The following is a 24,709-nucleotide window of genomic DNA, read 5'->3' as shown; positions in this document are numbered from 1 at the left end:
ACTGTACTTGAATAAACCATATGGTGTGTAAAGGGTTAACCTTACTGCACAGGAAACTGATGAATCAGGAAAAGGGAAAAATGTTTAAAGAGGAACCAGAAGTTACGACAATTCAGACATATTTGTAGTTTCAGATCAGCCCAGATGGAAAAAACTAAACTAAAAATAGCCCCAACCCCTCCTACAAAGGCCCAAAAACTGGCCAATAGACAGCCAGAACGCTATCTAGACACTTCCCTACCCCCATCTCTCTTGAAGGCAAGTCTCCAATGAAAAAGAAATGAAAAACACCACCCGCAGTCAAAACATTGAGAAGAGAATGCCATTAAAAAATTACCAAATGAATGTTTAAAAAAAACAGCCATTTGCAAAACATTTTGAAAGGCAAGATCTTGGAAAGTAAAACAGAATACAATCTTATTAATATTTCAAGAAAGAAAAATCAATCGCCAAATCAGATTCTTAATTATTTTCAAAAACAAACAATTGAAAATAATAAAGAGAGAGGAAAAAAAAGAAACAAACATAAAAGCATGATAAATATCCATACTCCAAAACAAAGTAAGGGCATTATCAAACCAAGGGCAAAATTCTTCAAACTTTAAAAGTCCAAGTCTATGAAAAGGTTATTAACTTATGAACAAGTGAATACAGACATGAAAAAACAGCGAATTTGTTAGACAGCTAAGATCGAACGTTGATCCTCAAGAAGTTGATGAGCTTCGTCCACGGATTTAAAACATTTACGTGATTTATCAGGCAGAACAACCCTTAGGCGAGCTAGAAATAGCAGAACTGGTTGGAACTTTCTTTGATAGAGTTCGGACATCACCAGTTTATAAGCTAAATGAATACAAACATGAAGAAACAGCAAATTTATTAGACGTCAGAGCTCAAACTTTGATCCTCAAGAAATTGACATGCTTCGTCCATGGATTTAAACCATTTACGAGATTTATCAGGCAGAGCAACCCTTAGACGAGCTAGAAATAGCAGAGCTGGTCAGAAATTTGATATAACTTGGACATCACCAGTTTAAAAAGCAATCTTTCTTGAATTACCTCAGGACTGTAGTCTTCAACCAGACGAAACTTGAAATCTCGGTGTTCAATAACCCCTTCCGACGAGCAATTTGAATTAAATGCTTCTTAGTATGCACACAGTGAAATTGGAGTATCACAAGTCGGGGTTTCTACTCCTTAGGGGGTTTAGCTCTTAGACACCGGTGAGCGTGATCTAGTATAGGGGGAGAAGAAAAAACATCAGAGCTGAACACCTCTATTAAAAATTGAGAAAAAGATTTAGTGAGGTCACTGCTCTCAATGTCTTCACTGTCCTATTATTCGCAGATTCTGTCTCCGACTACGACTCTCCCAAGTCAATAGCCTTGACTTTATACTGTTCCAGTGTTTGAGTGATCGAAGTTTATTTCTTTTCCAATAGATCCAGTCTGCAATCTCTCTGTCTCCCAGCTTCAACGAGTTTGGAAATTTGTTGTTGTTTTTCACACTCCCGCTTAAGTACTGCCAATCTACCTTCGATCTCCTTTAACAATACTTCCAAAGTAGCAAATCTTTTATCGAATTTATCATCCAGGAGCTTGAGATAGCCTCCAAAGTAAGTTGAGACTGTATAGGCTGTTCAAAAACACCCAAAAACACCTTTCTTTCTTTCCATTTCCATTACTGGCTTCCTTGCCTTCGGCTAATGCCTTTTTCCCTCTGGTAGTCATTTCCTTCGATTAAAAATCAAAATCAAGCATATAACAGTGTTGTAAACACTTTGATATAGATAGTAAAAGGGTGGTAACAAGATTGAAAAGTGAATGGAGCAAAGCCAAGATGCGACTTACTCCATTTAGCACCCCCAAGAGACGCTGATATCTGAAATTGGCAGTTGTCTTGTGTGGAAAGGTTGCTGCTGCCATGAAGAATGTGGTACAGGAGCCCCACAACTCACACCACCAGGTTCAGGAACAGTTATTATCCCTCAACCATCAGGCTCTTGAACCAAAGAGGATAACTTCACTTACCCTATCATTGAACTGTTCCCACAACCTACGGACTCACTTTCGGGGTCTCTTCATCTCATGTTCTCGATATTGGTTTGCTTGTTTGTTTATTTATTATTTCTTTCTTTTTTGTATTTGCACAACTTATTGTCTTTTGTACACCAGTTGAGCATCCAGGTTGGTATGGTCTTTCATTGAATATATTATCGATTTATTGAGTATGCCAGCAAGAAAATGAACCTCAGGGTTTTATATGGTGACATGTATGTACTTTGATAATAAATTTACTTTGAACTTTGAAAGGTTGGGCATGTTAGATTTGCATCTGTTGGATGTTTGAACAGTATGAGGTATCTTGACTGAAACATCATCTCCTAAGCGATTGTGAAAAGATGGATGTGGCAAGGAGGAATTTGAGAGAAGTGGGCTCAATATTTAAAATAATTGTTAATTTAATTATAATAAAGTATTGGCAGCACAGTCTTTCAATGGTACTAAGGCACGGGCAATTCTTGATAAGGGGATAAAGGTTTTCAGGGATCTGCTCTAATGAGGGTGCAACAGATCAACATGAACTTTTGAATGGCACAGCACGCTTAAAGGCCCAAGTGCCTTGTCTCTGCTCCTAATTTGCATGTTTGAGCCACAGCAGTCATCTGAAAAAAATTCTTGAATATCAGTGTGATATTCTGAGGAGAAAAAAAACAGCAGATACGATTAACTGAGGTAATAATGGGTTAAGTATTTCTGCAAAACTTTCAAGTGCTACGCCTTTCAAAATAAAGTCCTGGTGTCTGGCTTAACACATTCTGTTGATTGAGACTTGCTACATTACTGCAGCATATTTTAACACATTGTCTCCTGTAAGCAGCAAGGGACACATTTCTTTTGATTAAATTCATAAAGCTTCATAGCCTCATTTCTGCCTTAAATTTAGCCTTGTAGGTGTCAAGTAGATGCGTCTGTTTAACTTGTTCAAGGATATAGTTGGTCACACTCCAACATGGCTTGAGCAGGTTAACACACAAGGGAGGAAGTATTGCACTCGTACAGAGTGCAGCCCTTGTTGGTAAGATATAGAAACATAGAAAATAGGTGCAGGAGTAGGCCATTCGGCCCTTCGAGCCTGCACCGCCATTTATTATGATCATGGCTGATCATCCAACTCAGAACCCCGCCCCAGCCTTCCCTCCATACCCCCTGACCCCCGTAGCCACAAGGGCCATATCTAACTCCCTCTTAAATATAGCCAATGAACTGGCCTCAACTGTTTCCTGTGGCAGAGAATTCCACAGATTCACCATTCTCTGTGTGAAGAAGTTTTTCCTAATCTCGGTCCTAAAAGGCTTCCCCTCTATCCTCAAACTGTGACCCCTCGTTCTGGACTTCCCCAACATCGGGAACAATCTTCCTGCATCTAGCCTGTCCAATCCCTTTAGGATCTTATACTTTTCAATCAGATCCCCCCTCAATCTTCTAAATTCCAACGAGTACAAGCCCAATTCATCCAGTCTTTCTTCATATGAAAGTCCCGCCATCCCAGGAATCAATCTGGTGAACCTTCTTTGTACTCCCTCTATGGCAAAGATGTCTTTCCTCAGATTAGGGGACCAAAACTGCACACAATACTCCAGGTGTGGTCTCACCAAGGCCTTGTACAACTGCAGTAGTACGTCCCTGCTCCTGTACTCGAATCCTCTCGCTATTAAGATGTCTTCTCATCTGCTGTTCAGTTCAGATTGTTACCATTATCCCGTGACAGTATTTGAGAAGAGGAAGGCGGACATGGCCTGGTGCTTTAGCCAACATTCTTCATTCAAGAAGTATCATCTAAGAACAGAATGATCTGTTACTCATTGCGTTGTTGCTTTGTGGAACATTACCTATCTTAACAGCATTGAATGGGTTATGACAATGGACAGATTTCACAAGTGTTCTTGATATTTTATTGCAAGTATAGTGCACAAAAAAAAAGTCCTTGCCTGGACAATTAGTTCCTAATTTACTAAAGTAATAAAACAAAATTGGTTGCAAGGTGCCTGTTAATAAATTAATTACTGAATGCGACCATTTAAGATTTAATGAAATGATATTAAAATGGCACATTGAATTAATTGTGTTGATGGCCATTGGAATGATGTCCAAAGGCACCCATTGAACAAAATACTGCAGGTGTATAACTGTTTTAGGCTATAAGACAAAGGAGCAGAATTAGGCTATTTGGCCCATCGTGTCTGCTCTGTCATTCCATCATGGCTGATTTGTTATCCCTCTTAACTACGATCTCCTGCCTTGTCCCTGTAACTTTTGACACTCATACTAGTCCATGAGACCATAACATATAGGAGCGGAATTAGGCCACTTGGCCCATCAAGTCTGCTCTGTCATTTCATTATGGCTAATCCAATTTTTCTCTCGGCCCCAATCTCCTGCCTTCTCCCTGTTTCAAGAACCTATCAATCTCCACTTTAAATATATCCAGTGTCTAGGTCTTCACAGACGAATTCCATAGGTTCACAACCCTCTGGCTAAAGAAACTCCTCCTCACCTCTGTTCTAAAGTGACATTCATGTATTTTGAGGCTGTGTCCTCTGATCCTAAACTTCCCACTGTAGAAAACGTCTTTTCCACTTCCACTGCATCTAGGCCTTTCAATATATTCCATAGGTTAAAATGAGATCCCTCCTCATTCTTCTAAACTCATCAGAGTACAGATGTTGAGCTTCAGATACTCCTCATAGGTCTTCCATGGAATTAATCCAATTCATAGGTAAATCAGCTCCTCCAAGTTGCAGGGGAGGTTCACCTCAGCCAAGAGATTGCAAATGCACATAAGATTAACTGCAGAATTTATATTATACACATTTTCACTAAATTTTCTTCCTCACATTCTTGTTGCAACAGATCAGTTACTAAATGAATACAGGACTAGAGAATAGAAGTTCAATCTTATTGAAGGCAGTGGAGATTTTCGGTTTGCTGTTGTGTACTGAGTAGGGACTAACACAGTACTTTAAGCATGGAGTTGGACACAAATACCATCTTAAGGGGAAAAAGTTTACCAGGGCATATTTTTCAGTTTGTTTATTTCTACATTGAGGACATTTGCCATTCCCCATTCCCATTCCAACATGTCAGCCCATGGCCTCGTCTACTGCCACGATGAGGTTACTCTCAGGTTGGAGGAGCAGCACCTCATATTCCATATGGATAGCCTCCAATCTGACGACATGAACATCACTTCATCTTACTTCTGGTAATTTCTCCCCCTCCTACTTTCTTTCCATTCCCCATACTGTTTCCCTCTTACCCCTTCTCTTTCGCTCGCCTGCCTACCACCTCCCTCTGGTGCCCTTCCTCCTTCCCCATGATCCACTCCTATCAGATTCCTCCTTCTGTCCTTTACCTCTTCCACCTATCACTTTCTAGCTTCTTACTTCATCCCTCCCTCCACCAGCCACCTCACCTGGTTTCACCTATCGCCTGCCAGCGCCCCCAGCTTTCCTATACTGGCCTCCTCCCCTTTCCAGTCCTGATGAAGGTTCTCAGCCCAAAATGTCGACTGTTTATTCCCCTCCATAGATGCTGCCCTGCCTGCTGAGTTTCTCTGTGTGTGTGTTGCCATTTTGCCTGTCGCTCAAATGAAACAGCCAATAACGATGTGAATTATCCATCGAGTTTAAGTGTGACTCCAACAGTCCTCAGGAGTAATGCAGGATATGGTGCTTTGTACTCTGCTGTTGATCTACAGCCAGAAGCTTTGCCTGCCAACTGGTGCAGCTTGTGAATCGTGTGACTGATCTTAGAACATGTTTTTGTGGCATTGGATACGAGAATGTTAATGAGACCATTACACAATAAAGCAATCATCATTTCAGTGTATCCAGAGCAGCTCCTAGACAAATGTATTGAGTTCTGAAATACATTTGTCATGCTTTGTAAGTGCCAGAGACATTCCCTGATCTATATGCCATTTTCACATCACATCACTTGTCCGTTTTAAAGGCATATGGTTTTCAAGCAGTTTGGAAATTAGGCATACTGCAAACTGTTCAGGAAACTGACTTCTCTGCCTTCAAATGTAGGCAAAACATTTCGCAGGATTGAAGAATATAATTAAGATTCTCTGTGTCAGGAGGATTGCTTCGTACAAAGTGATTGAGAAAAGCCTCCAAATTTTCCCTAGAGTATTCAGATCAACACACTGTGTGTATGTTCCCTTCTAATTAAATTCTGTCATCAGAATTGTTGGGAAGAGAAAGGATACAATATCAGTGCTTTTCTTTTGGTTGTGTACAACTGCTGCAGGAACTCCACAGGTCAGGCAGCATCTATGGAGCAAAATAAACAGTTGATATTTCAGACCGAGATCCTCATCGGGACATGATAATGTATCCTGATGAAGGATCTCAGCTTGAAACATCAGCTGTTTATTCCTCTCCTTACATGCTACCTGTCCTGCTGAGTCCCTTCAACATTTTGTGTGTGTGTGTGTGTTACTCTGGGTTTCCTGCATCTGCAGAATCTCTTGTGTTTATCTTCTGGTCACAGAAAGCTTGATTCTTATTCTTTGTATCATTGAGTGCTAGGTAATCGCTTTTAGATCATGTGCTAATGGTTTATTCCAGATGAAGGTCCTTTGATATTAGTGATTTTGTATGGAACTTGCATCTGATAGTTTGGTTAATGAAAATACCTTTTAATTCTACAAGATTTAATCCTTTCAATGCCCTACTATCCTGAGACATGCATGTACCTTTTCCAAAATAAAGTAAAACAAAGGTTTGGTATTTTGCTGTAAGCCGTTACAACTTATTCAGGTGTAACTTTCTAGTTAATTTAAATACATTCTTTTTGGAACCAATCAGTCACACAGCTCAAACAAGAGAAAATCTGCAGATGCTGGAAATCCAAGCAACACACACAGCTGAAGGATTTCTACCTGAAACGTTGACTGTACTCTTTTCCTAGATGCTGCCTGGCCTGCTGAGTTCCTCCAGCATTTTGTGTGTTACTCACACAGCTCATCCAGATTTCATGTGGTAGCAATCTAGAATATAACTGGTGGGCAAAAGGTACTTGCAAAGTCAAATCTTTATTTAGCACAGAACATTTACCCAAGAATTGAATATTGTGCCAAAAAAAATCTTATCAGTTGTCCCTTTTGAGTGTTGATTTTTGGTGACCTTGACTGCTGCCCTTGTTTCTGCGTAAGCCTGTGGAGAGTTGGTGTTTGTCAATGTCATGAATTAATAGCTAAATAAATTAATCCAGGTTGTTCTTCTTTTATGAGATGATAGCATCAGTGGCAATTATTTCCCATTCGCAGTGGCTCTTCAAACGGTGGAGGTGAAACTGCCTTGCTGCATCACTGAACTTGTGAACATTCTTTCCAATAAACCACTTGATTGCAGATAAAATCAATGTGCAGATATTGTTCTTCCAAGAACTTGTTGATGGAAACTATTATATCAACTTGAAAGAGTGCAGAAAAGTTTTACAAGGATGTTGCCAGGACTCCAGCGATTGGGTTACAGGAGAAGGCTAGGACATTTCTTTGCAGTTTAGGAAACTCTAGGGTGATCTTCTGGTGGTTTGTGAAGTCATGAAGTCATTCTCAGTGGCCACTTTATTATTTACCTCCTCTACCTCTGTAAGCTCCAGAAATGGTTTTGTGTAAAAATCCCAGGAGATCAGCAGTTTCTGAGATAGTCAAACCCACCCTGTCTGGCACCAACAATCACACCACAGGGTTAAAGTCACTTCGATAACATTTCTTCCCCAGTCTGATGTTTGGTCTGAACAACAACTGACCTTTTTGACCATGTCTGTATGCTTTTATGCATTGCGTTGCTGCCACATGATTGGCTGATAAGATATATGCATTAACAAGCAGGTGTACCTAATAATGTGGCCCCTGAGTGTAGATAGGGTTAACATACTCATCTTTTTCCTATGGTTGGCGCTATCAAGAAATGGAGAATATAGGTTAAAGGTGAGAAGGGAAAGGTATAATAGGAACCTGAAGGGCTACTTTTTGACAAAGTGATACACATATAGAATGAGCTACCAGAAGAGATGGTTGAGACAGGTACAGTAGGAACATTTGAAAGACATTTGGGCGGGTACATTGACAGAAAGCTTTTAGAGGGATATGGGCCAACCATGGGCAAATTGACCATGATCAAATGGTGGAATACTCAATAGGCCGATTGACCTATTTCTGCTCCTATGTCTTATGGTTTAAATATGGGACTAACTTAGATGGGCGGCTAAGCATGGACAGCTTGAGCCAAAAGGCCTGTTTCTGTGCTGTATGATTCTGGCTATAGTGGACATGGTCCGAAAAAATTTATTATCAAAATATATATATGTCAGTATATACTACCCTGAGATTCATTTTCTTGCAGGCATTCACAGTAGATACAAAGAAACAATGAAAAATTATACACAAAAATGGACGAACAACCAATCTGCAAAAGACAAATTGTGCAAGTACAAAAAGAAAAAAATAAATTAATACTGAGAACATGAGTTGTAGAGTTCTTGAACGTGAGTTCATAACGTTGTGGAATCAGTCCATTGTTGGGATAAGTGAAGTTGTCGTCTCTGGTTCAGGAGCCCAATGGTTGAGGGGTAATAACTGTTCCTAAACCCAGTGGTGTGAGATGTAAGGCTTCTGTTCCTGTTTCGTGATAGCAGCAGCGAGAAGAGAGCGTGGCCTGAATGGTGGAGGCCCTTAATAGTGGATGATGCTTTCCTGTGACAGCACTCCTGGTAGTTGTTTTGTGTGTCGTGTTGGATGGAATTGTTATTGTTTTTCATGGTCGATCACTTGTCATTTGTATATAAACCAGCCCTTTCCCTCTCTTCCACTTCAGAGCAAACCCTGTGGTGAGCAAGCGAAGCATGAGTCCTATTGAGGAAGAGGTGGTATCTGAGGAGACAGAGGACAATGCGGTCGCTGGTAAAGACGATGAGAGCGATAATTCAGGCAGTGCCTGGATAGATTCTTCAATAACAGAAACCAGAAAAATCAAGAAACAACGGCAGAAAAAGGAGCAGCAGCAAGAAGAGACTGGTAAATTGATTTGCATCCTGGAAATGTGGAAAAGCTAGGGAAGGGAGAGAGAATTATCAATAATGCTGTCTAGTCAAATATATCAATGGAAGCATTAATCTGGTTGTTGTATTTAAGATCTTTTCAAGTAATTATACTTTTAAAGTAATCTTTAATCTTATAAAAGTAACGTAAGTTGTACCAGTGGGTGTTTTTACTTGCTAGTTACAAAACAATGGCAAAATGTGGTAGGTAACATTTACACAGTTAACCCTCGCATTAACTGTAAAAAATAAGTCTGAAAATTTAAACCATGAGCAGGCGGACATCATGCTCTGCCTGTAACTTTTCTGAAATAAGCTGTCCACTGAATGGATAACTAATTTTTTTTGCTATGTAGGCCTTAGAAATCATGAAGTCTTTCTAATTAAGACAGTAAATTTGCTTAATATCCACGAAAATCTTTGGATTAGCATGTTAATGGAAAGACTAATGGCTTGATATTTGGATGAATTCCATTCTATAGAGATATCCTTCCTTGATACTTGTGTGGAAAAATGTTACTTGACTCTTACCTGTCTGTGCCTGAATGTTATCTAGGGTTTGTGTAATCAGGTTGTACTGCTTTATCTTCTGTTGAATTTATTCAATATTCTGCAGACATAAACGAATACCCACTTTCTGCCCATTTAATCATTGAAGTCCTTGAAAATAGTCCTAGAACACCATCCTGCAGTGACTCAATTTTTGACTTCTAACTACCAAGCCATCTTTCTCTTATATGAAGTATTACCCCAGCCATTGGTCAGTTATCCCCTTCATTGGTTTTAGTGGGTCTGCTTTATTCCACACTCCATCTCGTGTTGCCTTGACATCAAGCTTGAAGACTCACAGCTTTGGAATGTAACTATTTTGTCTGTGTTTAGACCAAGGGCTACAGTGTCATGTAAACTACAAAGTAAGCATTGATGAGCATAAGTACTGCATGATAACGTTGTTGCCAGCATGCTCCAGCACTTTGATGATTGAGACTAAATAAGTTGAGGTGGTGATTAGCCGTATGAATTTGTCTTACAATTCATGGACAGACATCACCTGGACAAGTTTTCACATTGCATGATAAATGTAGTGGAAGAACATGACTTGGGACATTTCTGTTTCTGTAACATAACTTCAGTGCAGCCCTAATAACAAACATCGTAAGAGCCAGCCAAGATGGCCCATACAACTGACACATCTGGCTAGGTATGATTGCAGAAGCCTTAGGCTTTAGCACTTGTATACTGTGTTTCACCGCAAAGTAAATGAGAATTTCTTTGGAGTCTTTTGTCATGTAATTTCCGATCATCATTCACAACCAAATGTGATAAGGTAGCAGATCTTTCACCTGAGGTATTGTTTGCAGGGCTGCTTAGCTCTGTCCAAATTTGATTCTTTCTGTGCCTCCACCACTTTGCTGGGTCAGAATATACTCAGGAGTGCTCATGGGGAAGTCACAGTGTTGGCTGCAAGGTTTTAGCGTGACAGTATATCCCTATCCAGCCAGTCCGTAGTACAGCACTCTGAATTTGAACACTATTCCTTCCAGGTCCTATGGCTATGAATTTGGATGCAGCAGAGTTGCTCCTTTTCCAGGTCAAAGTTGATGGCAGTGGTATTGATAAAGATATTTCAAACATCCATAGCTGCAGGTGAGACGTCGAAGAATTGGAAGATATCTAAAGTTGTTCTGTTGTTTATGAAAGGCTCTGAGAATAAGCCAGGAAATTATAGCCTGACATCAGTAGAGCGAAAGTTATTGCAAAGTATTCTAAGAAATTAGATAGACAGCAACTGACTGGGGATAGTCAGACTGGCTTTGTGCATGGTAGATCATGTCGACCAATCTCGTATAGAGATTTTTGAAGAAGTTACCAAGAAAGTTGGTGAAGGCGGGGCAGTGAATGTGGACTTTAGCTAATCCTTAGATAGGGTCCTGCATGGGAGGTTGGTCGAGAAGGTTCAGTGGCTTAGCATTCAAGATGAGGTAGTAAATTGGATTAGACGTTGGCTTCACAGGAGAAGTCAGAGAGTGGTAGTAGATGGATGCCTCTCTGAATGGAGGCCTGTGACTAGTGGAGTGCCCCAGGAGTCTGCTTTTGTTTGTCATCTACATGAATGATCTGGATGATAATTTAGTTGATCTGGATCAGCAAATTTGTGGATGATACCTAGATTGGGGGTGTAGTGGACAGCAAGGAAGGCCATCATGGATTGCAGCGGAGTGTGGACCAGCTGGAAAAAAGGCAGATGGAATTTAATGCAGGCATGCGTGAGCTGTTGCACTTTGGGAGGAGAAACCTGGGTTGATCTTGCACAGTGAGCGGTAGGGCAAAGAGGAGTGCATTGGAACAGAGGGATCTGGGAATACAGATTCAAAATTCCTTGGAAGTGATAGAGTTGTAAAGAAAGCTTTTCGCACTTTGATCTTCATAAATCAATGTATTGACTTGGTGTGTTCTGCTGAAATTGTAACAATGTTGGTGAGGCCTAATATGGTGTATTCTGTGCAGTTTGGTCACCTACCTACAGGAAAGATGTAAATAAGGTTGAAAGAGTACGGAGAAAATTTACAAGGATGTTGCCAGGACTGGAGGACCTGCGTTATAGGGGAAGGTTAACTAAGCTAGGACTTTATTCCCTAAAGTGTAGGAGACAGAGGGGAGATTTAGTAGAGGTATACCAAGGATAAAGATAGGGTAAATGCAAGCAGGCTTTTTGCATTGAGGTTGGGTGAGACTGCACTTAAGGTCGTAAACACAAGAGATTCTGAAAATGCAGGAAATAGAGTTGAGACACAAATGCTGGAGGTTAGGTGAGACTACAAATGGAGGTCAAGCTTAGAGGTTAATGGTGAAAGGTGAACCGTTTTAGGGGAACATGAGGGGAATCTTCTTCACTCACGGTGGTGAGAGTGTGGAACAAGATGCCAGTGGAAGTGATGGATGCACGGTCGATTTCAACATTCATAAGTAATTTAGACAGGTACTCAGATCAGAGGGCTATGGAGGCTGCGGTCCGGGTGCAGTTCAATGGGACTAGGCAGATTAAAACTTCGGCATGGACTAGATGGACCAAAGGGCCTATTTCTGTGCTGTAGTATTCTATGATTCTATATTCAAAGGTTTCAAAGGTACATTTAATGTCAGAGAAATGTATACAATATACATCCTGAAATGCTTTTTCTTCGCCACCATCCACGTAAACAGAGGAGTGCCCCCAAAGAATGATTGACAGTTAAATGTTAGAACCCCCAAAGTCTCCCCAGCTCCCCCCCCCGAGCATAAGCAGCAGCAAGCGACGATTCCCCCCCACCCCTGTGCTCCCCTCACTGGCAACGTGGCTGCTCTTGAAAGAATATTTCAGAGTTGACCATATTGCTTTGGGTCTGGAGTTGCGATTAAGATTTTGTTCATTCTAGATCATTGGTGAAACTGATTTTTAGGACAAGCTGGTGGTTTATTGGTCATTGTTACTGAGATTGGTCTCTTAATTCAATTTGATTTAATTAATTGAATTTCAATTTCCCCTAATTCTCTGAAAAGACTCAAATTCCCATCTCCAAAAAATTATTCTAGATTTATGACGAGCTAATCTCGAGTGGATGTGATGGGTACTGTTGGGGACATTAGAAATACTGAGGGTGTGCATAAGATTATGTGAAATTGGCTGGGAGTGCAGAGAAAACTTGTCCGTTTAAATAAACAACTGCCAGAAGCTACAAACTGAAATAAAATGAGAAAATCACGCAGCAAGTCAGGTAATACCTGTGGAAGAAGAAATAGAGTTGATGATTCTCGCTGAAAACCATCAGGCGTTATTAAGCTTTGACAAGTTGTGCTGAATGTGACTCCAAGGGCTAATGGTCTCACTTCAGAAAAGCCATTATTAAGTCCAATATCATTAATGACAGCATCTCAAAGAGCATAATTTTACTGCCAACCACTCACTTGTCAAGGAGGTAAACCTTACTGGGTTGGAACAGCTTGGTTTCAGTATTATAAGTGTATAAGCAGCAATGAACAGATAGAAACATAGAAAACCTACAGCACAATACAGGCCCTTCGGCCCACAAAGCTATGCTGAACATGTCCTTACCTTAGATCTATCTAGGCTTACCCATAGCCCTCTGTTTTTCTAAGCTCCATGTACCTATCCAGGAGTCTCTTAAAACAGTGGTCCCCAACCTCCAGGCCGCAGACCGATACATTGCCGCGAAGAATGCAGCAGTGCAGTGGTAGCCAGAATACACCCAGCACATCTTTAAGAAAAAAAGCCAAAATAAACAAGCTAATTAATTAGGTGCCACCCGGCACGTAAATGTCAGCCCAGATCTGGCTACCACTGCATTCTTCACGGCAGTGTATCGGTCCGCGGCCCGGAGGTTGGGGACCACTGTCTTAAAAGACCCTATTAATTCTGTTTCCGCTTCCACCACTGCTGGCGGCAGCCCATTCCACGCACTCACCACTCTCTGCATTAAAAAACTTACCCCTGACATCTCCTCTGTACCTGCTTCCAAGCAACTTAAAACTGTGCCCTCTCGTGTTAGCCATTTCAGCCCTGGGAAAAAGTCGCTGTCTATCCACACGATCAGTGCTTCTCATTATCTTGTACATGTCTATCAGGTAGCCTCTCATCTTCCATTGCTCCAAGGAGAAAAGGCCAAGTTCATTCAACCTATTCTCATAAGGCATGCTCCCCAATCCAGGCAACATCCTTGCAATCTCCTCTGCACCCTTTCTATGGTTTCCATGTCCTTCCTGTAGTGAGGCAACCAGAGTTGAGCACAGTACTCCAAGTGGGGTCTGACCAGGGTCCTATATAGCTGTAACATTACCTCTTGGCTCTTAAACTCAATCCCACGATTTATGAAGGCCAATGCACCGTATGCCTTCTTAACCACACAGTCAACCTTCATAGCAACTTTGAGTGTCCTATGGACTTGGACCCCAAGATCCCTCTGATCCTCCACACTGCCAAGAGTCTTACCATTAATACTATATTCTGCCATCATAGTTGACCTACCAAAATGAACCACCTCACACTTACCTGGGTTGAACTTCATCTGCCACTTCTCAGCCCAGTTTTGCATCTTACCGATGTCCCGCTGTAACCTCTGATGGTCCTCCACACTATCTACAACACCCCAACCTTTGTGTCATCAGCAAATTTACTAACCTATCCCTCCACTTACTCATCCATGTCATTTATAAAAATCACGAAGAGTAGATGTCCCAGAACAGATCCCTGAGGCACAGCACTGGTCACCGACCTCCATTCAGAGTATGACCTGTCTACAACCATCCTTTGCCTTATGTGGGCAAGCCAGATAGCGTGCACCCAAGCAACAGTGGGCCACGTGTCTCGTTTTAGGGACTTGAATCACGTAGGATCTGCCACTCTCTAGAACTTCGTGTTTTGCTAAAAAGAGAGGCCAATGAAGCGAACCTTTTTTGTAAAATTGGCCATCAGAAAATGAACTTTCATAGTGATGGTTAATCTATAGCAGGGGCTCCCAACCTTTTTTTTTAATGCCATGGATCCCTACCATCAACTGAGGGGACCCCCTGGTCTAAAGTAATGAGTTTAAATTCTCAAAATCAAGACATTCTGGGTTATATGATTTTTCATGTTAAAAAAAGTGTAGTCCCAGTGGTGCAGCTGACAGACCTCCCACTTTGCAGCTTCACCAACCTGGGTTCACTCCTGACCTCTGCTGCTGTTTTATGCAGAGTATGCATATTACCTTTTACCCTCATGGGTTTCCTTCCATGTCCCAAAGATGTGCACATTGGGTACTGTAAATTGCCGCTGGTGTGTAAGTGAGAGATAGCAGTAAACCCTGAGGAGTTTATGTGAATGTGAGAAGAATAAATGGGATCCATTAAAGGAACCATTTTAACAATTTTATTGTAATTGTATTAGTCCAAAAATTTGGATTTAAGTTGTGAGAAGCTTTATGTCAGGCCGGCATACCTTCATTGTAGGTAGTAGGGATAGTGTATAAGTAGATGTGTGAATAGCTAGACATCATGTCTTCAATTGCCAGTGCCTTGGCATAACTTCAAAGAACTTTTGATTAGTAGGAGATTGACCAAGAGATAAATTGAACTCAAAAACATTCGTTGAACGAGTACTTTTATTAACTTAGTGATTTCAGAGGACTGTGATTCCCCAGAAACGACTGAGGGGTGCATTGAATTGCTGAAATAAGTATTTGTTGTTCTGGATTACCCTGAATTCTGGACTGCAAGTGTAAATTGAACTGTGGGTGTTTTGTGGGTGCAGGAAAGGATTTTTTTGGCAAGGGAAGGAGGTGGGGATGAGGGGGCTGGGTAGTACTCTGCCTCTGGATCTGGGCTCTGTATTTCCTAATTTTCATACAACTCTCACCTTATTGGCACTTAGAGTTTCTAATCTTGTTTCCTAAGGAAGGCTTGAAATGGGTGACAGAAACCATCCTTGCACAAGGATCCAATTCCCTGTTTTAGATGACTGTGGGAAGCCTGAAATGATGTTGGAAGCCCATGTCTGATGCAGTGAGAATCCAAAGGGAAAGATTCCATATGCACTCTTGTTATGTTTTCTTTCATAGATGAGCTGCAGAATATCCCAGCTTCCACGTTTGCAAAGTAATCTATCCTGTACTATGTGGCCTTTTCCTCCCCTCTCCCCCAATCTCCACCGCCAAAGCTTTTTGGTTTGATGTTCCAGAAATGATTATCCTTTTGCGTTTATTCCGTGCTATTCACTACATTTGAATCAGCTGGTGTAGCTTTGTTTCAGCGAGATAAGTGAAAACTACCACCGGCCAGGATATGGAGCGTACTCCGTACTGAACTACTTTTAAACTTCTCTTGCACTGTTGCTATCTTGTAGGTAAGGGATCTCCTGACATTGCCAATTTGACGAGAGCCATGGCAGTCTTTTTGAGACTGTCACTTGCAGCAGTGTCTCTCCTTGTGACAAGTGTTGCTGTTGGCGTATACTTCAGCTAAGGTATTGAATTTTGGCAGGTTGGTCCTAGATGCAGATATTCTGAGCAAATCAAAAAGCCCCACTTATGTGACAGTGAAATATCATCTACCTGTTGGTAGAATCTTTCTTCTCGATACATGCTATTCTTTAACAAGCTCTGTATTTTTGTGTGAAAGAAAAACACTGCTTTTGTTCAGATCATCAGCAGTCCTGAAGAAGGGTCTGGGCCTGAAACGTCTACTCTTTATGCCTCTCCATAGATGCTGCCTGACCTGCTGAGTTCCTCCAGTACTTTGTGTGTGTGTTGCTCTGGATTTCCAGCATCTGCAGGATCTCTTGTATTGTGTTCAGTTCCTTGTTTACCTATCTACATTGCTTTGTATAGACTTTACTGTTGGAACAGTCTTGTTCAGTAATGAAATAACTTGCTTTATACACTCTTATGCATTTAAGGTTATTTTAATAAGGATCCAATAGACTCATCCAGAAAGCAGCTTCTCCTCCTATGAGACTTTGCACTCAAACCCCTGTGCTCACTAAGATGCATTGATCTCAGAATGATTTTAAAATAATTTCTTGATCCCTATTTTAAAAATGTTAGGGGCTGCCTATGCTTATTAATAGCGCTAATGTAATGCATGCTTTTATGCTGAATGTTTTTGAAAAGCTTATCTCAGTTCATTTTAAACCCCAGTGATTCTGCATCTGCTGGAAATCATGAGCCACACAAATACAAAATTCTGGAGGAACTCAGCAAGTCAGGCAGCACCTGTGGAGGAGGATAAACAGTTGATGTTACGGGCTGAGAACCTTCGTTAGGACTCGACTTGCTCATTTGTTACACCTCCAATTTCAACTAGTCAAGAAGTTTGGGTATTTGGCTGACCCCATCCTTTACCAATGGAGGTGGTGGTAAATCAATGCTCTATCCAACCTCTCTTTTCCCAACTACCAACTGAGAACTTGGTGAAAGTTAACTATATCACTTGCCAATGCAGCTGTAACCTTTTACCCATCAATTATCTTAGTGTATGTAATGCCTTGAATTCATAGATCATGGTTATTAGTTTTATTAGAGATAATCACTCTGTTTAATGTATACTCTCATAGCCAGGTTAAGTCAAAGACGAGTTTATTGTCATATACATAAAGTACATGTACACACAGGTGTTTAGAACATGGAACAGTACTGCACAGGAACAGACTGTTTGGCCCACTGTGTTGTACCGAACCAGGTAAAAAGCAAAGCAAAAACACTCAAACACTAATCTAACTTGCCTACACCACGTCACAAGAATATAAGAAATAGGAGCAGGAGTAGCCATCTGGCCCTTCGAGACTATTCCGCCATGTAATAAGATCATGGCTGATCTGGCCATCGACTCATCTCCACCTACCTGCCTTTTCCCCATAACCGTTAATTCCCCTATCTGTCCAACCTTGTCTTAAACATATTTACTGAGGTAGTCTCCACTGCTTCATTGGGCAGAAAATTTCACAGATTCACCACCCTGTGGGAAAAGCAGTTCCTCCTCATCTCCCTCCTAAAGCTGCTCGCCCGATTCTTGGGGTTATGTCCATATCCCTCTATCTTCTTTAGATCCATGTGCCTATCCAGATGTCTCTGAAAAGCCTGTAATGTATTTGCCTCTACCTCCATATCAGGCAGTGCATCGGCAACTCTCCGAGTAAAAAAACTTAACCCCTCATATCCCCCTTGAGCCTACCCTCTTTCACCTTCAATGTATGCCCTCCGGTATTAGATACTTCTACCCTGGGGAAAAGATACTCCCTGTCTCCTCTATGTATGTCTCTTATAATCTTGTAAACCTCTATCAGATCTCTCTTCAGCTTCCGCCACTCCAGAGGAAACAACCCAAGTTTATCCAACCTCCCATGATTGCAGTGAAAAACTCACTTGCAGCAGCATCACCGGCACAGAGCATCAGATAAGCAGCAGTCACAAGAAAAATATAAACATAGATTATACTCAACTTTTACATAAAACAACTGTAATAATGTTAGTTTGTAAAGGACTCTTCTTGCCCGAAATTTGCAAGTGAAGTTGATCCTTATTTCAGTAGACCACCTTAACACCAGAATAAAGCCTAAGTCTGTACTGTTTGGTAACTTAACTGCTAAGTCCATAGCAGTGTATTTACTGTATCTGACGAACTGAGAATTAACTGTTATGGTTCTTCTTGCGTGCACTTTAATGAAATTATTTAACACTCCTAATAAATGCCCATAACGGCTGACTCACTGGCAATGTAAAACTACTGAATAAAATGTTGACAAGAAACCCTGTGCCTAGATCTGGTTTTGTAATGAAGCTGAAATACCAGGCTGCATTCAAATCAGTGGCTAGGTTATCTGCAGAGGAGATGTCATTGTAGGACATTTGATCTCTTGTGTCTGCTTTTCAATGCAATGAAGTTTTAACTGATCTTTTTCTCATGAAGTCCATTCACCTTGTTTCCTATTATATAAAAATGGATAGATTATCTCTCCACAAGCTTCCAGAGTCCCGCAGGGTTAAAAATTCCAAAGATTAATTGCTTGCAGGCTGAAGAAACATCTTTATATCTCAGTCCTGCTTTATTTTGAGAATCTCCAGTTCACACCAGAGCCAAGTGTAAACTTCATTCCTAAATCGACTTGTTAAGCACTGTCAGAATTTTGTACGCTCAATGAGATACGCTTTTCATTCTTGTCATCTCAAGTGGATATTCTTAGAGGTACAGCATGGAACAGACCCTTCTGGCACTACCCAGCAACCCACCTATTTAGCCTAATCACAGGACAATTTACAACAACCAATTAACCTACTAACCAGTATGTCTTTTGGAATGTGGGAGGAAACCGGAGCACCGGGAGAAAACCGCTGGTAGTATCGTACAAGCTCTTTACACAAAATCAGTTAAGTTTAAAACCCTTTAATGAAATGTTTTCTATTCTGTGACTACAAAGGTGGCAGGCAGGCTCTTACGGGAGCCAAGTCCGCAGAAGTTGTAGCCCAGCTTTGGGAAAGTAATCTACCACACTGTATTCCTGCAGGGAGGGAGAAGATCCATTGGGTCTTATTGAGGCAAACAATAATTTGGGATGTTGGGGTGGAGAGGAGGGTGGGAACCAGGAATTCTCACCAGCACTGTAGCAATGAGTCAGTGGTTAAGTAAACTGTTCAGAGTCTGGTCAAAGATTTACCCCCTCCGGCACATTATTTCATCACTGAACTCTGAACTCCCATGCACGGTGCTGTAATGACATTGCACTTACCACTACGCTAGTATGGTGCCCCAGTATAGCCTTTCTGAAAATATGACATGCCTATCCTCTTGGGGATTTGTTTTTCTTGGTTTCTAGTCCCTTTTGAAAGATAAGGATAAGCTTTGAAAAGGCCCTTAAGTGTATTATGCTCAATGTGATATTTTGTTATGATTATTATAAATAGCAATAGGAGAACCATTTAGCCAGTGGTAAGATTAAAATTGATGAAATAATGTGCTGGAAGGAGAAAATCTTTGACAAGACTCTTAACAGTTTACTTAACCACTGACTCATTGCTACAGTGCTGGTGAGAATTCCCAGTTCCCAACCACTCCCCTCCCCCCTTTCCACTTGAATCCCAAATTATTGTTTGGCTCAATGAGACCCAACAGATTTTTTTTCAGCAGGGTGGTAGATTCAGAGTGGTACAGTGTGCTAGATTCCTTTCCCAAAGCTCGTCAACAACTTCTGTGGACCGAGGTCCTGTTAAGAGCCTGCCTGTTATCGTTGTAGTCACAGGATAGAAAACATCTCATTAAATGGAACAGATTTTGCAGTATTGAAATTCTGTTGTTAAAACAGCAAAAATAAATAGTCCAACATTAGAGTTGTTGTTGTTTGTAACTAAGCCTGGGATTCTCCAAAAATGCAAAAAGATTGAATTTTGCATTTAAAAAAATCTAAAGTACTTCACCTTGTCCTGAAATCTTTGTGCATGTGCTTACCTGAAATGCAGCATGCAGATGTACACATCAGTGCTGTGGTTCACATTTGCACTAGATGCAGATAGTCACAATTGTAAGTTATTCATTTCTTGGTAAATAGCTGCACTACCCTACCTTTGGATGTCTCCTTTAGATATTGTGCAAAAGACACCTATCTATAGAAATGTCATTTTACTATGCAGAATGAAATAGTTGACACAACTTGAGTTGACATAGTTATTTCTTTTGGCCACTATAGCAGTAGCTGTAAAGTTGGTCATCACAAGTGAAGATCTAGTGACCATGTTCTGGGTTTGTGAATGGGCTGATGCTTTGGGGACAGAAAATAAAAGCTTCAGCCGATTGTGCTAAAATTCTTTGTTTTTTGTTAGCCTTGAATTAATCTTAAATAGTTCTCAGTGATAGATAGTGACCGCCTTTATTCTTCATGGATACATTTCAAAGTTATATTACTATAATGAAGATTATCTTCTAAGTTACTTTTTTCTGTTACGAGCAATTTTGCTTCACTTTTTTTAATATTCAGTTTTCCCAAGATTTTGTTAATCTTATTTCCCAAGCTTTTTAATTTTGTTGTCAAACTGAATAATTTAGAACTTCAAAAAGTTTTGCCTTGATGATTCAGTGATTGTGTAATCTTTTTTTTTAATGCTGCTGAGTCATTTAGTAAAGATGTGCAAATGTCCACCCATCAAGTAATGAAGTATTTTGATATGTAGTCACTTGTAATTAGAAAATGTGACAGCAAGTTCTAACACGTCTCAAGAGTTGTAAAGTAATATCAAGTTTGTTTGCAGTTTTGGTTGGAAGCTGGGCACTGATCAGGATGTCATGAAGAGTTTCCTTGCTCTTCAAAATAATGGCATGTGATTTAAATTGTATAAGAACATAAAAAATAAGAGCAGGAGTAGGCCATCTGGCCCGTTGAGTCTACTCCGCCATTCAGTAAGGATCATGGCTGATCTGGCCATGGACTCATCTCCACCTACCTGGCTTTTCCACATAACCCTTAATTCCCCTACTACACAAAAATCTGTCCAACCTCATCTTAAATATATTCACTGAGGTAGCCTCCACTGCTTCATTGGGCAGAGAATTCCACAGATACCTGTATTTTTTTACATACGCTTTTGAGATTGACACCCTCTCCTAAAGATAATGTTTTTAGGTATGGCACTCCCTTGATACTGCCCTGGAGATTAGCCCCGGTCATACGGCCATGAACCTGGGACTTTTCTCTCATGTGTGAGTGCACTGAACTCGGGCCACAGCTAACACAGCCAGATTGTGTTCTCTAGCTTTGGTGCCAATGTATCTGAATTAGCAAATCAGAGAGTGTTGATGACTTCCTTAATCAGAGAAGGGAAAATCTTCTAATTAGTACCCTAACCCCGCTGTAATTCATATACACAAGAGATTCTGCAGGTGCTGGAGATTCGGAGTAACACACACAAAATACTGGAGGAACTCAGCATGTCAGGCGGCATCTGTGGAGAGGAATAAACAGTCAATACCCTGAAGTGCTGACTCTTTATTCCCTTCCATAGATGCTGACTGATCTGAATTTCTCCAGCATTTTGAATGTTTCCTTGCTTAGTCTGGCAGTTGTCTAGAACGAGGGTTCAAAGCATACCAACATTGCCTATAGACCCACATTTGCAAAATGGCCATTTTGGCCAGGGCTAGAGAGCTTTTGTTTTAGAAACATAGAAACATAGAAAATAGGTGCAGGAGTAGGCCATTCGGCCCTTCGAGCCTGCACCGCCATTTATTATGATCATGGCTGATCATCCAACTCAGAACCCCGCCCCAGCCTTCCCTCCATACCCCCTGACCCCCGTAGCCACAAGGGCCATATCTAACTCCCTCTTAAACATAGCCAATGAACTGGCATCAACAGTTTCCTGTGGCAGAGAATTCCACAGATTCACCACTCTCTGTGTGAAGAAGTTTTTCCTAATCTCGGTCCTAAAAGGCTTCCCCTCTATCCTCAAACTGTGACCCCTCGTTCTGGACTTCCCCAACATCGGGAACAATCTTCCTGCATCTAGCCTGTCCAATCCCTTTAGGATCTTATATGTTTCAATCAGATCCCCCCTCAATCTTCTAAATTCCAACGAGTACAAGCCCAGTTCATCCAGTCTTTCTTCATATGAAAGTCCTGCCATCCCAGGAATCAATCTGGTGAACCTTCTTTGTACTCCCTCTATGGCAAAGATGTCTTTCCTCAGATTAGGGGACCAAAACTGCACACAATACTCCAGGTGTGGTCTCACCAATGCCTTGTACAACTGCAGTAGTACCTCCCTGCTCCTGTACTCGAATCCTCTCGCTATAAATGACAGCATACCATTCGCCTTTTTTGTGGAAGGATGCTTTGCTGTGAGTTAGGTTTGGAGATTAAAGGGGGCATTTGGTGGGGGAATTAGACATAGGTGAGTGAGTTTAACCAGGAGAAAACTCCTTCTGTCTTGTTTGCATGAAAACAATTTGGTGTTTAGCAAAATTTACATGAGGGTGAACTGTTAAAATGAAATTTCTGTGGTAATGCAGCTTTGTGACAGTCTGAAATGAGCAAAAATCTGTTACTGGTCAATCGTATTCCATTATCTAGAAAATTTATCTTGTAAAAGAGCTGTAAGCTAAAAAGTTTCTAAAGTGTATTGTAAAGGTGATGTGATCTGAGACAATGACAGTATCTGTCATAAGAATTAGGTCATTCAGCTCGTCATGTCTGCTCCACCATTCCATCAAGACTGACTTGTTATCCCTCTCAGCCCCGTTCTCCTGCCTTCTCCCCATAACCCCCGATGCCCTTACTAACCAAAAACCTATCAACCTGCACCTTAAATATAACCACCGACTTGGCTTCCACTGCCATCCATGGCAATGAATTCTACAGATTCACCAACCTCTGGCTAAAGAAATTCCCCCTCCTGTCTGTTCTAAAGGGACATCCAATTCAGAGGCTGTACCCTCTGGTGCTAGATTCTGCCACTATAGGAAACGTCCTCCAATATTCAATAGGTTTCAAGGAGATCCACAGCCATTCTTCTAAACTCCAGTGAGTACAGGTTCAGAGCCATCAAACAGTTCTCATGTATTATCCCTTTCATTCCTGGGATCACTCTCATGAACCTCTTCTGGACCCTTTCTGATATCAGGACATCCTTTCTTAGATAAGGGGCCCGAAACTGCTGACAGCACTCCAAACGCGGTCTGACTAATGCTTAGAAAGCCTCAGCATTACATCCTTGTTCTTGTCTATGATGTTTAGTATGACACTTTAGTAACCTGCAAGATTCCTCGTGTAAATTGGGGACTGCATGCAAACTTTATTACTTTGTATGTTTTTTTTTCCTATTAAACAGGCAGCAGTATAAATGCCCACACAGCGTTGTTTGAAGTCCCAGACACATGGTGACATGAAGCACATGGAATTACAAAGCAGTATCTTCCAGCGAATGCAAGGACATCCAATTTGCAAGCCTTACTGACCCTTCAGCTCCAATCTTCATGTGGTACAAGACAACTTTAAAAAGTCTTTAAAATAAAAATGAAATTTTAACTATATGAATATGACCTGGCATTGCATTGAATATTTTAGGGTTTTTTCCTCTTTTTTTTTGAGAAACAGGTGGGATTTGATTGCATTTTGAATATTCTATTAGTCGTTAGCTTAACAACCTGCATTTAAGGCCAGTCATATGCTTCTGATAACTTGAATTAGCAACCAACCTTGGAAGTTGCCTTGTGCCATCCACTGGGATGTTTGTTTGAAAAACAATGTAATCACTGTTCAATGCTGTAATTTTTATTATATATGTGTACATCAGTTGTATTGTCAGTGAATCCAATGACTTATCAATAATGCGGCCTGACTACCATATTTGGGTTTTTGTTCTTTCTTTTTTAAAAAAAAAGGATGCTCAAAATATTGTCATCTTCCTTGTGTTAAGGACGGCGACCATGTTATGTTGATCCTTTTTCTTTGTGTTAACTGGTGTGGACTGCACTGAGCTTCCAGCCTTGTATGTCAGAAACTGCATTGTACACCAGACTTCTGTAAGTGGTATGTGTGTGTATACGCATGTGTGTGTGTATGTATGTGTGCGTGCGCATACGAGAATACCTTCCCGGGGCCAGTTGTGAGTTTTGTATCATATTTAAAGGTTTTTGTATCATGAAGAAAATTAAAATTTCATGAAGGAAAATTAAAGACAATTTTCTTACTATAAATCACGTGCTTTATGTGCAATGTGTTCTTTTGTCAAAAACAACTGTATTTCTTGTCTATCTGGTTTTCAAACCAGAGTTTAATATCTCTATGTACAGATCATTCTGCCTGAAGCCACAATGTAAATTAGAAGCCAAAAATCGAAGTCTGTATACATAATTTAAAAGAGAATTCAGGAGAAACCTTTTTGTACATTGAATGGTTGAAAATGGAACTGACTGCAGAAGTTGGATATAAAAAAGAAATGACTAGGAGGTGGAGTAGTCTGTTTTATTTTGTTCTGTAGGTTTACATAAATTGGAAAAAAAAACCTTAAAATTTACTGTTGTTTTCTTCATCCAGCATTCACTGTCAGTCAAACACATCTGACCTATGTTAAATTTGTC

The 24,709-nt window shown here is 40.8% G+C and overlaps 1 protein-coding gene across 2 annotated transcripts in view; it reads left to right on the top strand.

The window, feature by feature from the left end:
- parn (poly(A)-specific ribonuclease (deadenylation nuclease)) overlaps window positions 1-24,501 on the top strand; it is a 164,650-nt gene extending 140,149 nt beyond the window's left edge. Inside the window, exons 23-25 of one of the 2 annotated variants that reach the window (XM_063059299.1) lie at window positions 8,893-9,092; window positions 15,993-16,112; window positions 23,458-24,501. In XM_063059299.1, coding sequence (XP_062915369.1) covers window positions 8,893-9,092; window positions 15,993-16,111 — 319 coding nt within the window. In that variant the 3' untranslated portion in view covers window position 16,112; window positions 23,458-24,501. The remainder of the gene's footprint in view (window positions 1-8,892; window positions 9,093-15,992; window positions 16,113-23,457) is intronic. The other variant, XM_063059300.1, reaches the window with a different exon arrangement.
- Window positions 24,502-24,709: the final 208 nt, after the last annotated feature.

This window comes from Mobula hypostoma, chromosome 9 (genome assembly GCF_963921235.1).
Source record: "Mobula hypostoma chromosome 9, sMobHyp1.1, whole genome shotgun sequence".
Lineage (NCBI taxonomy): Eukaryota > Metazoa > Chordata > Chondrichthyes > Myliobatiformes > Myliobatidae > Mobula > Mobula hypostoma.
This window is presented reverse-complemented; position numbering and strand designations above follow the sequence as displayed.